Raw genomic sequence first — 17280 nt, forward strand, 5'->3', positions numbered from 1 at the left:
TTTTTCCTTTCTTGGAACTAGGAATAGTCTGGAATAGAACCCCTTTCCTTGCTCTGCTGTTGGCACTCTTTCCACAGCTCTCATGTTTGCTAACTCCATTATCTGGTGTAGAGCCTCTGTTTTTTGATTTGGAGGTAGATTTGGCATTCCTCTTTTGACTGGTAAAGTGTGGAAGTGAAACCGTAACCTTGATCTATGGTTTGTAAAATCCACTTGTCTTTTGTTATGTAGTGCCAGTTCTTTGAAAATAAGGTTAACTTTCCGCCTAGAGGGGCTGCTGTTTGTTCCCTGGTAGGCGGATTTAGGGTTAAGTCACTGTGGTTGTGCTGATGTAGTGGCAGTGGCTGTGTCTGTGCCTCTGTTGTTACCTTGCCACTGTCGTCCTCTGTAGGCACCTCCTCTGGATTGGTTTCTGCCTCTGGAACGTCTATTCCTGCCCCTTTGAAATTTTGTGGAGTCAGGAAAGGACCAATTTTTGGCAGGCCAGTTCCTGCTAAACCTTGGGGGTTGAACCTGCTGGGGTAGAGACATCCAAGGGGATGGTGTCTGATAAGTCAACCACCGTAGTGGGTAAAATTTCTGAGGTCGATTCAAGGGTTGTAGCAGGGGCCTCAGTTGTAGGAATAGGTTCAGCTGTACTTTGATCAGTTTTCTCGGTTTCGGCCGAAACCGAGACACTCGCGGTTTGCTTAACCATGGTTTCGGCCGAAACCGCGGACCGCGAGTGTCGGTCTTTATCTTTGCGTTTTTTGGTAGACTGGGTAGTCGGAGGATCCGACGGCATAATGTACGCAAAAACAGAACCGAAAAACTGTTCTGCAAAGTCCGACCGGCCTAAGCGTTCGACGGTTGAAGGAAGCACAGGCCGAACAGGCTGCTACGTCGTGGGCTGGGCCTAAACAAGGCAGACAGTAAGAGTGGAAATCTTTATGAGGTATTTGTTTCCCACAGGTTAAACAATTGTTAACTTTTTCTGACATCGGCTGAGGCAAGAAAGAGTCCCCAACGGGTACTTAGCTTTAGAAGTCTTGAAGTAGTATTCGGTAGAAGTAATCTCTGGATCCGACCGACCGGCACTTGCGAACAGCTTCTGCTTGGCGCCACGGCAAGAAAGACTGAGGAAAATGGCGTCGGCTGATGCTTTTATACCCGAAGACCAACAGAGATGACGTCGGGTGGAGTGCGACATCAGCCGAAGCCGGACCCGGACTTTGGAATCCGGCCGACTGCAGGGCTGCCTGACGACAGGACAACCCAGTTGTTATGACTGCAGATGCATCCATGAAGGACATCTCAGTATTTACATTTTTCACTTGTTTATAATTTTACTTTTGGGGTTGAATCTGGTAATGGAAGCTTGTAAAATGAGCATATATATGCTTATGAGTGCAAAGCTGTACAAGGTAATACAGTATACAAATTCTTACTAAAAAAAAATTAATCTTTTGCTAATACTGTCCTTTTTCATTTATAGATGGTTATGATATTATTTTATTTGGGTTTAGATAGCAAGTTTGATCTGTGGATGTTACTTAATGGTTCTTTTGCAGAAATCAATTCCCACAGCATGTTAGGTATTTCACATGCAAGTTCCCAGTGGTTTTACTCACCTGAAGACTCTCTCTGGTATCAGCAGGATGTCTGCTGACTGCACAATGACATTGGCAATGTGAAACAATGTTCACGAGTCACCTAACCTAGACTTGTGCACATAAGCTTATTGTGTGGATTCATGTAGTGATGGTGACAGTACTAGGTTTGAAACATGTTGAGCGAAGAAATAGAATGCATGTGGTGATGTACTACAGAGCTGGATGTTTCATTCATGTGTTACTGAACTTCTTTTTATTCAAGTGTAATCACTGTTGTACAGCACCTAGATGGAATTTTATGCATTCTAGCAGTTTACATAACTGGTGGGAAATCGCTGACCCTAGTTGTTTAATTAGTTTGCATTAGACTGGTTTCCTGTTGCATTGTAGTGCATTTGAAGGATAACTCCGGTCTTGTTCATAGGTAGGTACTAGGCTATCTGCCCGAAGGCATTTATAAGCCTAGCCAGAATGTGTTGGCTTTCGCCACTCCCTTAGATTAGTTCCCTGCGCCTCTGTCCAGCAGAGCCACTGAAGTAATCCCTGGGGTAAACTTTGTTTCCCATCCACTCTTCAAGGTTTCTCTTGGAGAGTTAGTGAGGAGCTCTGCCTAATATAGACTGGAATCTTGTTCCAAGCATGGGAAGTCTCTGGGACAGGAATCTATCCCTCTAGCATGGCCTATTTATTGTTGTGGTGAGGTTTAGATCCTTAGAGCGTGTGGCTCGAGGGGATATGGTTTTCTTTAGGTGGAGCATGTCCATCAATTCTGGGTTGGACATGGCCTTGTATGTCAGGCAGAGATCACCTCTGAGTAGGCGGTATGCAACAGAGTACAGCTGGAGTTTCTTCCGTCGAGCTGCATAGGGCATCTGTTTGAGGCCAGTGACCCTCTTGGTGAGGTACTTCTGTGGTCTTTCAGGTGTCTTGTAAGGTACATCCCAAATGGGGAGTTGTACTCTATGATGGGGCTGATGAGTAGAGGGGCACAATGGCCTCTTTTGATCTGGATGCGAACCCTTTTGTGATTAGGTGGGCCACATAGAAGGAGAAGGATTTTCTAACCATCATTTATCCTTTCTTTCATCGGTTTTATAGGAAAATCTTTACTGACGCAATTCAGGAAGTGCTGCTGCCATTTACTTCAGATCGTATATTATTCACATTTCCGGAAAACTGGCTCAGCAGTTATTCCAGTTTAAATTCTGCAAAGGTAAAACTCCCAGTGTCCCAATAATAGCTTCATAAGTTCTTAAACTAGCCTTTAGATCCTCAGGTCACTGTGGAATACTGACTCCATAATGTTATAATTTATTAAGCCCCCACTGTCAGTGTGTGTGTGTGTGTGCGCGTGTGTGTGTTGATAACTTGCTCGCTCTAACTCTTCATTGTGTGCGTTTGAAAAGCCCCTTAAGGGTGGAGTTTGACTTATGTACCTCCGTTTCACTTTTCTGTTATACTCTGAGCTCTGACACCATCCGATAAGAAGTTTCACTTCAATAATTCCCACACTTGTACTACTGATTCACTAATCCATACCTTACTCTTGGCCACAATCAATAAATCATCTGCAGGTGACAAACAAATTGGTATTATAATGGATTTCCCATCTCCCACTGTGCATCTTTCATTTCACATATACATGTTTGAATTAGTGCAATCATTACCAGAACAAAAGATACATATTTAATGGAAAGTCTATGTTTAACTCCTATTTTTTTTCTGTTTACCATAACCTCCACCCATGACATTTCATACAATATTTATGTAACATACACAAATGTTTTTCCTATGCCATGTGTCTCTAGAATCTTCCATCTTCCATTTTACTTCATAACTAACTTAATTAAATGCTTTTATATTATCATCTGATTTTCTGAAATATTCTCGGTTTCTTCTAACCTTTCTTTAAGGACAGTCAGAACAACAATGTCCAGATTCATTGACTTTCTTCTGAAATACTGTCGTCTTCTAAGCTTTCCTTTTCTAGTAAATGACAATCAAATCAGAAATGTCCAAATTCACTGCATTTTCTACACTTAGGTCTACAACTGTTGTGATAAGCCCCCCTTTCCTTACACCAGCCCACATCACCTTTTGTTAGACTTACACCAAGTGCTTCTCATTCCCACAAAAAAGATAACCCCAATACCTTACTGTTCCTAGTTTCCCATTTTCAGTTATAACATTTGAATTATGCTGCATATTTCTTCATGCATATTTGGTGCTGCGGTAGCATTGTCACCTCACAGTAAGATGTTGTCCTGTTTGATTCTCAGCTAGAGCGTCTTGTGTGGAGACATGCGTGAATGGGCATACCTTCGTTGAAGGGTGTGCGTCAGAGCTGGCAACTCGGCACGTAAAAATCTACTGCCAATCATTAGCAGACCTGAGTTCCGCTGTGGCGACCCCTAACCGGGAAAAGCAGAAAGACACATTTCCTCATGCATATTCAATGTCACCAATACCCCCAACCCCCTGTCCGAACAGTTCTTTTATCATACATTTTTTTTTTAAGTCTTATGCACCTAATTACAAACCGAAAGAGGTCTCACATTTCTCTACGTCAGATGTTCTGCACTGCACATCTTCTTCCTTAACTACAGTTTCAAGTTTTTAAAAATATACTCATTCCATGCTTCAAATAAACTAGTTTTCTCCATTATATACATAATCATGTCAAGTAAAGTAAAAAGTTCCAAAAGTAACCTGACAAAAGTCTTTGGTTCCCAAGTGTGTTAATGCTCTTATGTCCTGTACTTGAAACCCCAGTAGTAAAGTAATACTGTCATAACTTCATACCTTTCAACAGTTTTAGCGTTCTTTGTTTTTATTTGTAATGTTGGTCTTCTCTTCTGGTTTTGTTGCCCTTGCATCAGTTCTAGTCTTCTTTCAGCTTCAGTCACAGCATCATTCTTTCCTTTGTTTACCACCTTCATCATCAATAGCTCCTTTTCATCATTTTCTACATGGGGTTGGGGTATTGTGCCAACTGTCGCCATCTCTCTCAATTCAATGCCTCTCACCAACCTTCTTTAATAGTAATGCCTGACTGTAGCAGGTCTCCTCACACAAAGTTCATCCACCTTTTTGCTGGATGCCCTTGTTTCCTCCTGCCTTCTTCCTGTTTGTCCGAAATCTTCAAAAGATTATCTTGTTTTTCTGCACATGTGAATGTACCACCATAATCTGTTCTTTTTGATCTTGCCTGTAACTGGAGCTGCTATGGCTTCTGCTCTGATGTCCTCATTTCTTCATCTGTCCCACATTTCATCTGTCCCACAGTGTGCATCCTACCACTCATCTTAGGCACTTCATAACCATCACCTCTAGTTTCCTTAAATGCTCTACCCTGATTTCCTAGCTTTCTGTACCACACAGTAGTGATGGTCTCACCAAAGTTTTGTGCACCTTACTTTTCAGCTACTTCGGCATTCTTCTGCCATACACTACCCTGACACACTGCATCAGTTGACTGCAGCCCCTCTGACTCTAGTTTTGACCTCCTCGTTCTGACTTCTCTTCTCAATCACCCCTCCCAGATACTTGAAACTGTTAAGGTATTTCACTACTTTCCCCTTGTATCTCAATTCTCAGCTTATTACTACCCCCCCCCCATTTGCTGCCATTACAACGGTCTTATCTGTGCTCAGTTTCATCCCATGCTTCTTCGGTTTTGCATTCTCTTCCTCTATCCTTTGCTGAAGTTTTGCTCAGTCTGCCCATAACGCCACATCATCTGCATCCAGCAACTATGTTGATTGGTCTCCTCTGACCTGTCTGCTAATGCAATCCATCACCAGTATTAACAGCAGTGGGCTCACAGCTGAACCCTGATGCACATCCACTTCCACCGGGAACTCCTATGTGAGACCAAACACTGTTCATACTTGAGTCATTGGGTTCTTTTACACAGAGTACATTAATTCTAGCCATGTTTTCTGGGACTTTGAACCACTGTAGGACTGCCCAAATAAGCGTTCTTTGGAAATTGTCATATGCTTTCTCCAGCTCTAGGAATGCCTATAATACACTTAACACATCTCTAGCTACTTCTCAGTTATCAGTCTCACTAAAAATATTGGGTCGGTTGTGCGGCATCCTGATCTGAATCTCAGGTGTTCATCTCTCATCTTGCTTTCTACAGCTCAACAAATTCGCTTACAAATCACCCTCTGATACCTCTGTACTGTGCAAAGTTGTACATGTTCTCTTTGTTCCTGCACACTGGCATAACTATGCTTATTCTCCAGTCAAGGGGACATGCCTTTATCTCTATACTGCTAAGAGTAACCCACGTTCTCAGTCTCACCCAATAACTTGATCACATCTGCAGTGCCCTCATCTGAGCCTGGTGCTTTTCCTGACTTCATTTTCCTTAGTGCTGTTCTCACCTCTTCTAAGTGTGCTCCTCCTCTCATGTACACTGTGTCTGCAGCAGTACAGTTTCTGTGGGGTTTTCTTCATTCGGAGGTTGCTGAAAATACTCCTTCCATCTGCCTGTAATGTCCTGTAGACTGGAGGGCAGACTGTTGGTGGCATCCCTTATAAAGACGGTCAGACTACCTTCTTTATCTTTCTGTCTTTGCTTTGCAACCTAACAGCTCCTAAGACAAGTCCCTCTGGAATCTAGTCATATGCACCAAGTAGTTCAGCAACCTGAGGGCAAAGACTGCCAAAACATATATCCCTTACCAAATCTATCCAAGACCCTAGACTCCCTGTTAGGGGGATGGACAGATGAACTCACCTCAGTGAGCTCTTTCGTGGTGGCTGCTGCCTTTACTATGGCATCCACTGCCAGGCCCTTGCTCTAGTAAATACAGTCTTTACGGGATATACTGTATTTGTCAGGTTTTTGAGGAATGGCTCAGTGATGTCTGGTTCCTTCCATGTCCAGTAAGAGATCGAATCCACCATCTCACTAACCAGAGGAACTACTCAGAAAGTTTCTGAACCAATTCCGAAAGCCTCAAAAAAACATTTTTCTTGAGAAGGAGCTTTGTAAGACCAATCGCCCTTCAGTCTCGAGGATCTTCCTGAATAAAACATCTTCAAGTGGTGATTTGGGGGACTCCACTCCATCAAAATCTGTGTTTTCTGTCAACAACTCCTAGGGGGAGGCAATGTGCCTCCTCTTGCACTTATGCTTTTGAGGAGCCCCCTGGGGGGGGGGGGGTCCGTGCTTCCTAAATGAAGACTGTAGCGAGATGAGCATGAACCAACTATCCTGACAGGATAGCCTGGGCAGGATAAGGACCCAGGGCACCCAGTCAAGGAGCGGATGGAGCAAAGGCACCAACCTGACTACACTCAGAGACTGAGGCCAGAGCCTAAGGCCAAATAATACCAAAGCGATAATATAAACAATGGTAAGTATAGAACACTAGGAAACATTTTCTAGAAAAGGAAAAGGTATAGGATGCAACAAGGGTGTGAAAGAGAGATATATACAGCAAAGATTTTTTTTTCTGTAAGGGGAGGTAACAGCCATAGAAAAAGAAAATGTTAACCAAAGAAATGAACTAAGACTGTTAAAATTCACTTAGCTGAGAGCCTGAGCACATGAATCACATTCATCCTAAATAAGAGGTAAACGAGATCTGGGGTAATGTTGGGGATAGGAGGGGATTACGGCTAAATGGAGGAGCCTAAGCTAGGGATCCTAAAGTCTAGCAAAAGCATCCAAAGTCGGATCACAGACCCACTCATTGAGGAATGGATGGAAAAGACATCATCAGATCAGCTATTCAAAACTAAACTATGCTTCAAAACTGAACTATGCTTAATCTTACACTGCTATAGCATTTAGATTTATTACGTCAATGTCTTTTACACATGCACTTTGCTATAAAGATTCACTGTAACATTTAACAAATGTGCAACACATGAAGGTTTTAATAGTGTGATATCAACCAGTATTAAAACAGCATTATGAAGCAAGATTAAACTGTATTACAGAATTGTTATCAAGAAATACATAAACATATTGCTTGTGGGCTTAAATATCACACCACAATATTAACACAGCAGCATTATGAAGAGTAGGTAAGTAGGTAAACCTTACCATAGCAGTAAATGTTTGAATTATGACTGCTGATATGGGCTATACCCTGCCAAAGATATGACAGCCTGCCAAGCTTCCAAACCTTCAGGTCACCTTCCACACTCCCAAACTGTCAGACAACTCAAGCTGAACTGACTAAAAGACAAGTCTGGGCGTGAAGCCCTTCAGAGCTTTCCTGCTAGTAGAAAGAGGGAGGCTGAGCCCTGAAAGGGCAAAGTTAGAAACAACAGAAAATAAAAGTACACACCCTGGAATAAAACAAATGCACCAAAACACAAGGTGGATGGAGGGAGCAGTTACTGCAGCAGTGATCAGGTCTATTGTTGTCAGGAAACTTGAAAGAGAAGAAGAGACGAAAGGTGGTGAAATGACATAATTCAGAACTTGGGCACTATCACAAACAAGTTCAGAAAAGAAAGATCCAGAACTGATCCCCAAACATTTTCTGTCTTTGACAAGAGGAACATCCTTCAATTAAAAAAAAAAAAATCTTCCCCACCTGGGAAGGGAGAACTGGTTCTATCACTCCTTGGGAGAGCATGTGATGAAGATCAACTGGGAACAAAAATAAGAATCTGATCAGGAGGATGAGGAATGACCCTTGGAAAGGAGGAAGTTCCTCCTACTGCTATTTGCAACCTTGACGAATTATTTTTAGAACCCATTTCTCTGAAACAATCCATTGCTAAAGAGATTAAAAAGGGAGATTCAGACTAAGGGGGTCACAAGTTCTCATGAATAGTTATCCAGACTTGTTGGACTGCCCTTGGTTTTTGGCAGGTTCGACATTTCTTTTAGGAACCCTTTGCCATTTCTTCTTTAATGCCTGCTTACCCGAGACTGTTTATTCATTTTTTTATGCCAAAACTGGATGAGGAGATAGAAAATCCCTTGGAAAATTTGGAAAAGGAGGGCTGAAAAGTCTTAGAGACTCCCTGAATCAGCATGTCCCTTTCATTACACTTTGTTGACCACCTCTGCAGCAGAGAAGCCAAACACAATCTGAGGGAGAATTTAAAATCTAATGTTTAACATTATCTGGGAGGTTCTGACACTGAAATCATGCAAACCTACTCAGAAGAGTACCAGTGGCCACAGCCCTGGAAGTAGTATCAACACAGTCACACACACACACACTGTAAACAATGAGCAGTGACCTGTGCAACAGAAGAAACTAAATTATTTAAAGCAGATTTTCCTCATAAGAAGAAACTGCAAATAAAACGTTCCTCATACTTTCACAATTAGCTAGGTCAAACATTAACACATGAGCCTGATAACTCAAAATTCTGAAAACAAGTTGCAGAAGTATACACTTTTCCCCCATACTTACCAACCTTCCTTATCAGGAAGAGTAGGGTTGGACTGGAATTAACTAAGTGCTTAGCAGCAGTGGGATCAACTAAAGCTACAGTTGTTGGATCAGGTTTGGGAATAGTGTATAAAAATGTAAAAGACTGAGGAACTTTACATATCCCATATGCCTTTTTAGGGGAAAGTGGCTGAACATCAGGAAAACTGTAAGCAGTAAACACACACACCCTCCTCTAAAGCAGACAGAACAGGAGGAATGGGTGTAGGTTCCGGAAAGTCCTTCTGTAACAACCCATAGTATTTGCTGAGGGACTGAAAACACTGGCACTTTCTAGAAATCTCAGAAAAAGATAAAGAGAAGGATACCCCCCCCCCCACACACACACACCGGGGAGAATAAGAAACTGAGCACTCTTTACAGTCTGAATCAAAAATCTGAGCGAAAATCCCTGAATCCATCCCTGCATCTTCCTGTTTATATTCAGAATTTTGAATCTCCTCAGGAATAGAGATACTCTCTTTCTTTTACCAAAAAATACTTTACAATAAGTTTAAATAGACTAAATTACACCCTTAGCCAGACGCAGAAAATTGAGGAGTAGATACATAACTTGGTTTTCTGTTTCTTTTTGACAAGAAAATGGGCCCAACCATGTTACTAATGGCAGCATACACAACAGGAAACCTTCCATGTTCACCCCTCCCATGACCAACAACAGTGGCTTTTCCTTGCTCACTGAGGAATCCCAAACAGCTGCAGAGGACATGGCTAACCCTTGGTCCACAGTCGCTGTACAGAAGGACCTGGAGTAAAAGAAGAGTGGCCTGAGCTACAACAAATGGCCACAGCAGAGTTACCCACCTTCGGATAAGGCAAACAGCCTGTTGTAGTGGCAAAGGCTGTTTGCTTAACTTTTTCTTTTTGTGGCTTGAAGGACAGACCATGGGACTGATAGTCTGTTCCACGGTCAAGCCGGAAATGGTGCCTCTTTCCTGGGGTAGACCAGCAGCAATTGCAAGTAAACACCATCAGTCCACAAAAGTTACTCATTTAACAGAAAAACACAGTAAAAAGCACTTTAAAACAGTATGCCAGCATCACAAAAGTAAATGCAATTTCTCCACAGGAAAAAAAAAAATGTTTTAGTTTCTTTACAACACTTTTAAACAGACAGAAAAAAAATACTTATCTGTTTAAAAGTATGTTATTCTCTAGATAGTCCATTAAATCACAATGCTCCTTGCTTTAAAATAACTTTCTGGAAGAGGAAAATTAAACATCAATAAAATTAAGAAAATGGAAGTTTTTTTCTTCAAATAGAAAGTATCTGTCCAGTGAAAGAAAGCACAAGCCAACAGTCAATCATTGAAAGCCTCAGAGGAATGTACTCTTCAGTGGCAGTAAAGCTCTGGGGAGGTTTCACACCCAAACTTATCTTTTAGTCAGCTCAGTTCAAGCCGCCTGACAGTTTGGGCATGTGGAAGGTGCAGTGAAGCTTTGGAAGCTGGACAGTTGCTATATTCTTGGTAGGATATAACCCTATACATCTAAGGCTACTGCAGCAGAGATCAATATGATGATGTTCAAAGGTCAGCTTCTGGTGATTTCCCCTGTCCACCTGGTGAATCTTGGCATACTGGGGCAATGCAGCAATTGCCTCATGTACACAGACAACCCTCTCCTCCTACCATCCAACACTACAGCCTGCGAGAGATGCACTTACATAGCCAAACTGGAAGCAAATCTCTCTCCACCCAAGATTGTGCTAGATAGTCAAGAGGAGAAGGTTAACAAACCCGCACTATACCACAAGCAACACACAGCCCATCTAAACCCACATCACCAACACCCTCACATAGCAACACTAAACCCTCATATGCGGAGACCCTTAACAGTAACCTGCCCAAGCAACAAGGACCTCCAAAGTTGAAACGCAAACAAACACCAATCACAACCAAAGTGTTACATAGCTCACACCACCAGTGTGCCACCCAACAGCCCCTAAGGCAAGATAACGTACCCAACACTTGAGTCATAGGTGACTCTATAGTCAAGCACACTGATGTCCCACTCAGCAGGCTGAACAAGGCGAAAATTACAGTCAGCTGCCTGTCGGGCGGCAGGATCCACCACATAACGCACAACAAGTACAAATATGAATCTGTCATTGTCCATGTTGGCGTGAATGAAGATGTACCTCCCTGGACTACATGAAGAGACATGGAAGAGCTCTCAGATCATGTGGCCCAGGCAGGTATGACCCTAGACTGAGTAGCATTCCTGCCTTCACCCAGAATGATACCACAGTATAAGGACAAAATGACTGACTTCAACAATTGGCTAAGCTTCTGGTGTCATTCAAAGGGGATCCAGTATCTGTCTGCCTGGGACAACATGATCGACAAACCACAATGCTTTACCAGAGATGGCCGGTATCGGTCGCCCCTGGGATTCAGGTTACTGGCTAAGGCTCTTGCCACCCCTATAGTTTATTTTTTAGGCAAAGTTCAAAGGACAATACCACCATAACAGGTACAAACATGCAAAATCTGAAGGTAATGCTATTCAATGCTAGAAGTCTAAATCTCAAAATGCACTGTCATGAGGCACTCCTAAAAATGGAGATCATCGATATTTGTGCACTGAGACCTGGTTCAAGGCTCCAGAGAGCACCCCTGCAATACCAGTCTACAACTCTTACCACACTTTTCGGCCACCAAACCAGGATCGAAACACTAAAGGTGGAGGAGTGTCCATATTTGCCAAGGATATTTACACCACCAAGCTAGTTTCCCAACACAATGCGTTTGAAATTCTCCAGGTGCAACTACTATTAGGTAAGACTGCAATCCAAATTGTAGCTTGCTACAGATCCCCCACCATGCCCCAAGATTCTCACTACACCTTTCTAAACATACTGGAAAATATTAAGATACAACCAAACCTAACACTGGGTGATTTCAACTACCCTGCCATTAACTGGGAAAACTACTTGTGTACCAACACCTTTGCCCAACGGTTCTTAGAATTCATAAATTCCAATGCCCTGGATCAACTAAATCCATAGTCCCACCAGGGGCTCCAATATCCTAGACCTAGTCATTACCAACATGGGAAATCGATGCTCCACACCTATGGTCACCCCCTCGTTGGTCAGGACTGACCATAAGCTAATCACCCTTGACATCCACATCCCTCCCCCACCCCCCAGTAAGGAAACCTTCGTAAAAAACTTCTCCAAAGCCAATTTCATGCTACTCAAGTCAGAAGGTAAAACTTCACGAAAACCATGTAGACGGGAACTGAAAGTTCGACTGCTGAATCTTACACTAAGGCACTGTATGAGCACATCCACTCGTGCATGAACCGTACCATCCCAAATAGAACCAAGATGCTCTCCTCCAAAAAAAGGAAGCCAGTCTGGTGGTCCCCTGCCATAAACAAACTTTACAATAAAAGGAAGAAACTGTTGCAGAAAAGAGGAAAATCCCAGGATGCAAAAAACTCCCTTACCAGCCTCAGTAAGAAGCAGAGATCCCTCAGAAAATCATCCAAAGCTAGTTACGAAAATAAAATTGCCAAAGATTCCAAAGACAACCACAAGGCATTCTATAGCTATGTCAAGAATCTAAATGGCAATGCTCAGATCTGCTCTGAGCTACAACAGAATGGCATTAAATATACTTATCCCAAGGATATTGCCAATATCCTGGCAGATCGATCGATTCAGTGCCAACTTCACCCCCCTCTTACCCCCTAAAGAGCCCATCTCAGAAAGATTTCCAAATTCCAGCAATAACAGCCACACAGGTAAAAAAATGCACTCTCCAAAGCTAAGAATACAGCATCCATGGGACCAGACGACATCCCAGCATGAGTACTACATGAACTGGCACCTCACCTAAGTGTCATGTTTAATCATAGCCTCACCTCAGGCTTCGTGCCCACTGAGTGGCACACAGCTACAGTTATCCCACTCCGCAAGGGGGGATCCACCTTGGATCCTGGGAATTACCGCCCCATCAGTCTGACAAGCCTGATCTGCAAGGCCATGGAACGTATTACCATGGAACTTGTAAACAAAGACACTGGCAACCTTCAAACATTGGACCCCACCCAGTTTGGGTTTGTGAAGGGGCAATCTGGTCTCCTGAACCTGACTGACTTCTTCCAATCAGTCTCCAGAGCTGTGGACAAGGGTAAGGCAGCCCACGCAACCTATCTGGACCTCACCAAGGCCTTTGACACCATCCCGTACTCTGGAATCATAGATAAACTTACTAAGCTGGGCATTAATCCCTACGTCACTCGATGGGTTGCCAACTGACTTACTGACAGAACCCACACGGTAAAAGTAGCAGACTCCAAATCCAGCACCAGACAAGTGACAAGTGGAGTATCTCAGGGTTCAGTCCTGGGACTGCTCTTGTTTGGCATCTACTTCTTTTAAGTATAGGCCAAAACTAAGGGACTGTGACTAACAAAGTTCGCAGATGATTGCAAACTGGGAGCCATTAATGAATAACCAAATGATGTGGATATTCTACAAAAGGGCCTTACAGAAACGGATGCTTGGTGCCAGAGTCATGGGCTCAATGCCACGAAATGTACAGTTATCCCCTTTGGGAAAACAACATGTGCCCATGAATTATCACATAGGTGGCAGTACACTAAACACTGAAAGTGTGATAAGAGACTTAGGGACACAGGTGGATAGTGGTCTCACCTTTGATAACCACACTGCCACAACAGTCAGGAAATCTGTCTGTGTGGCACACCTCATCACTAAGGGCTGTTCATCCAGAAAAAAGGAGGTCATTGTCCCACTGTACTCATCCCTCATTAGACCCATTATAGAATACAAAGCCCCGTTTGGTATGTACCTCTCAAGACATCTGCAACAACTGGAAAGGCCACAGAAATACATCACTAAAAGAATCATAGGTCTAAAGCAGATAGCCTATGCTGACTGTCTAAAAAAACTCCAGCTATACTCTGTCGCATATCATCTACTCAGAGGTGATCTCTGCTTAACATACAAGGCCATGTCAAACCCAGAGCTGTTGGACATGCTACACTTAAAGAAATCCCATTCCCTCAGAGCCACACACTCCAGGGATCTAAACCTTGTCATCACAATGAACAAAACATGCTGGAGGGACAGGTTCCTGACCCAGAGACTCCCCAGACTCTGGAATAGACTGCCCATACATGTCAAGCAGAGCACCTCTTTGGTCCACTTCAAAAGGAATCTTGATGATTGGATGGGAGATAGGAAATTCACCCCGGGGATCACATCAGTTGCCCTGCTAGACAGGGGTCCAGGGAAGTACTTACTATGGGAAGAAATAGCCAAGGAATTGTTATGGCTGGGCTTGTATAGGCCCTAGGGCCGATAGCCTTGTACCAACCTATGAACCTACGAACACAGCACTCTACTAAATTATGTAGCTAGCTTCTGCAGGTGTTAGGTCCGTGCAAGGTTTTCCATACTGGGGAATCAGGGAATTTGCCCTTTTCCCACTGTAGAGCAATCTTGGAGTTGAGGTACATAATTGGGGTTATGGGGGCTTGCCCACCCCCCCCTGCAAAAAAAAAAAAAAAAAAAAAAAACTTTTTTTTTTTGTTGTGTTGGCTTTCGATCTTTTGGGAGTGATTGTTGGCTGTTTGATTTTTTGAAGTACAGACGTTCACCACCATCTGTTCAGTTATTTCTTACATGCCAAGACGTAAAGCATCTTAGCTTTATTCACAGCTGAAACAGGCACAAGTCATTACATGTGCAACTTGTATAGAGTCTGTCCGAAATTTCTCAGATCCCTCCTGCAGAAACAGTGACATTCGGTATTCTACCACACGCAGTGGCAACTTTACTGACTAGTACTGGTACCTGTTGTGACAGTGTTTTTGGATTTACCGTCTATTCTGCCATAAACTACTTGAAAATGGACTGTATATGTACTATTACTACTGTCAAAAAACTGCATTTATACTTCATATATCACTTCAAACACTGCATTTAAAAAAATCAGAAGATTGCTTTTCAGTTTCCTAAAGTAAAACTTCTTACTTACCAAGTCATTGCAAGAAACTGCAGGATACAGAAAATTAAGGCAAGACCCTTGTTTTTCCACTATGAAAGGAAAAGACAAGTTGGTTAATAGAAAAAATAAAACAGAATGAAATTTAAACAGTCACAGCAAAAAAAATAAATAAATAAATAATGTGGGAAGACAGCTAGGTAGCATCCCTTACCCAAAAAGCAGCGCACAGGGTTAATCCAAGGCACAGCTGAAATAGAATGAAAATCATAAAATCAAGAGATGCATTTAAGAGTAAATTTATAACTAAGAATGGTGTATGATATATGGGTCATAGTGTGATAAAAACACTAAGAAACAGAAATCAAACAGTAAAGTTACAGCTATAGAAAGAAAAAAATGCAATTTTCGCAAAATAAAGATGTACCTTTTACTGTAAAATATCCAGCAATATAAACTTAAGGACAAATATTATGAGCTCAAGCAGCACCAGAGTGACACCATCCTTACTGCGAGTTCTAGTACCAGGGATCCCCTGAACAAGCAGCACCAGAGTGACACCATCCTTACTGCGAGTTCTAATTCCAGGGATCCCCTGAACAAGCAGCACCAGAGTGACACCATCCTTACTGCGAGTTCTAGTACCAGGGATCCCCTGAACAAGCAGCACCAGAGTGACACCATCCTTACAACAAAAGTTCTAGTACCAGGGATCTACTGAACTTTAAACAGCTATTCAGCTGGATACAATCTAAATTCAAGTAACAACACTATACCCGCAGGCTCTAATTCAGTAAAATGCTGCTCATCAATTTATTAACTTTGATATGCTAAAGATATGTTAGTTATTATGTACGTCTTCACCCCTTGACCCTAAAAAGACAGAATTCACACAAAAGGTACATATCACAAAGGAACACTGTGCAAGGGCAGCACATGGAAAAAAATCAAAGACAACAGAGTGCAGGGTTTAGCGCAGATGGCCTCTTTCTCTCATTTCACTGCTGAATCTTCCAACAACTCTCTGGGATGCCACCATGACAAGCAATGAGCATGCTCAGTCAAAGCTTCTTGTTGATGTTTCCACTAGTGAAGTCTTATAATAAGCCATTCAGACTCCATGACTCTGACCACTTCTAGATATGGGATACGTTCTTCCAGAAGTGGAAGGGGAACTCAGCAAAAACACATTATCACAAGTTTGAGTTTCCTGCATCTGTCCACCAATTGCCTGATCCAACTCGGGCTCTATTCCCACACTATCAGAAAACCGTCTAAACACAGTCTGCTTTAAGATATATCAACCTCTTGAAATATATCCACAGTCTGCTTTAAGATATATCAACCTCTTGAAATATATCCATTTGTCAGATGCAAGCCAAGTGATTTTGGCCGAGACATTAATTTACTTTAAAAAAGTACTCTCTTTTTCTGAACTGATAATAACCATTTTAAACTTGTTCCAAATTTGCTGAAAATAACTGGTTGGTTGTTATCATTGCTCTCAAGTTATTTCTCTAAATCAAACTTGCATTTATGTTCTATCAAAAATTCCAAAGGTACTGTGAGAGTACACCATATCAAAAGAAAAAAAAAAACATTCAGTTGTCACCCTGGACATGATGTTAATAATATCCCGTGCTGCCATTTTGCAAAATAAACAGTTTACACTTTGTAAGGCAATAGAGCTGAAAAAAAACTCCGCTGTATGACGGTCATATTATTAGAATACTCTGTTGGGCTTCTTCTCATTTAAGAGTATTACTGTTTAGAGTTAGACTATTCAAAAAAGAATACTATTTATTTATTTATTTCCAGTTTGATGGCCAGGAAGTCCATTTTCAGTGGAGGCCTGGGGAGGCCTACTACAATCAGATACCATGAATAAAGTTAAAAATGTTGCATTACTACATTGCAAGAACAGTAACATTTACACTTCATGGCATAGCAGTACTGTGGTTTACATTAGATGGACTAGAATTTAACATAAAGGGTATTGTGCATGCATTTCCGGGAAATAGCTGCATTACAATACATAACACTATACTAAATAAATGACACATACATGCCTATTACAAACATAACAGTTTTTCAGTTCACTGTTTGCTAAGGAGAATCCAGTTAATTCAGCAGTGACAAGTACAGTGAAATAGCTACACTTACTTTCTCCATCACTGTTATTTTCTCTCTCTTTCTCTTTTCAGATATTTCTCTAATCCTGCCATGATCATTTATTTACTTCATAATTCTGCAAAAGATTTTAGC

General features: G+C 42.1%; 1 protein-coding gene across 1 annotated transcript in view; it reads right to left on the reverse strand.

The window, feature by feature from the left end:
- Positions 1-17280, reverse strand: part of SFT2D2 (SFT2 domain containing 2) — a 749963-nt gene that overhangs the window by 95801 nt on the left and 636882 nt on the right. The window contains exons 5-6 of the mRNA XM_044072088.1: positions 15230-15265; positions 15049-15107 (exon numbers count right to left, since the gene is read on the reverse strand). Of these exons, the coding sequence (XP_043928023.1) occupies positions 15049-15107; positions 15230-15265 (95 nt within the window). The remainder of the gene's footprint in view (positions 1-15048; positions 15108-15229; positions 15266-17280) is intronic.

This window comes from Protopterus annectens, chromosome 5.part0 (assembly GCF_019279795.1).
Source record: "Protopterus annectens isolate FY-2018-M chromosome 5.part0, PAN1.0, whole genome shotgun sequence".
Lineage (NCBI taxonomy): Eukaryota > Metazoa > Chordata > Ceratodontiformes > Protopteridae > Protopterus > Protopterus annectens.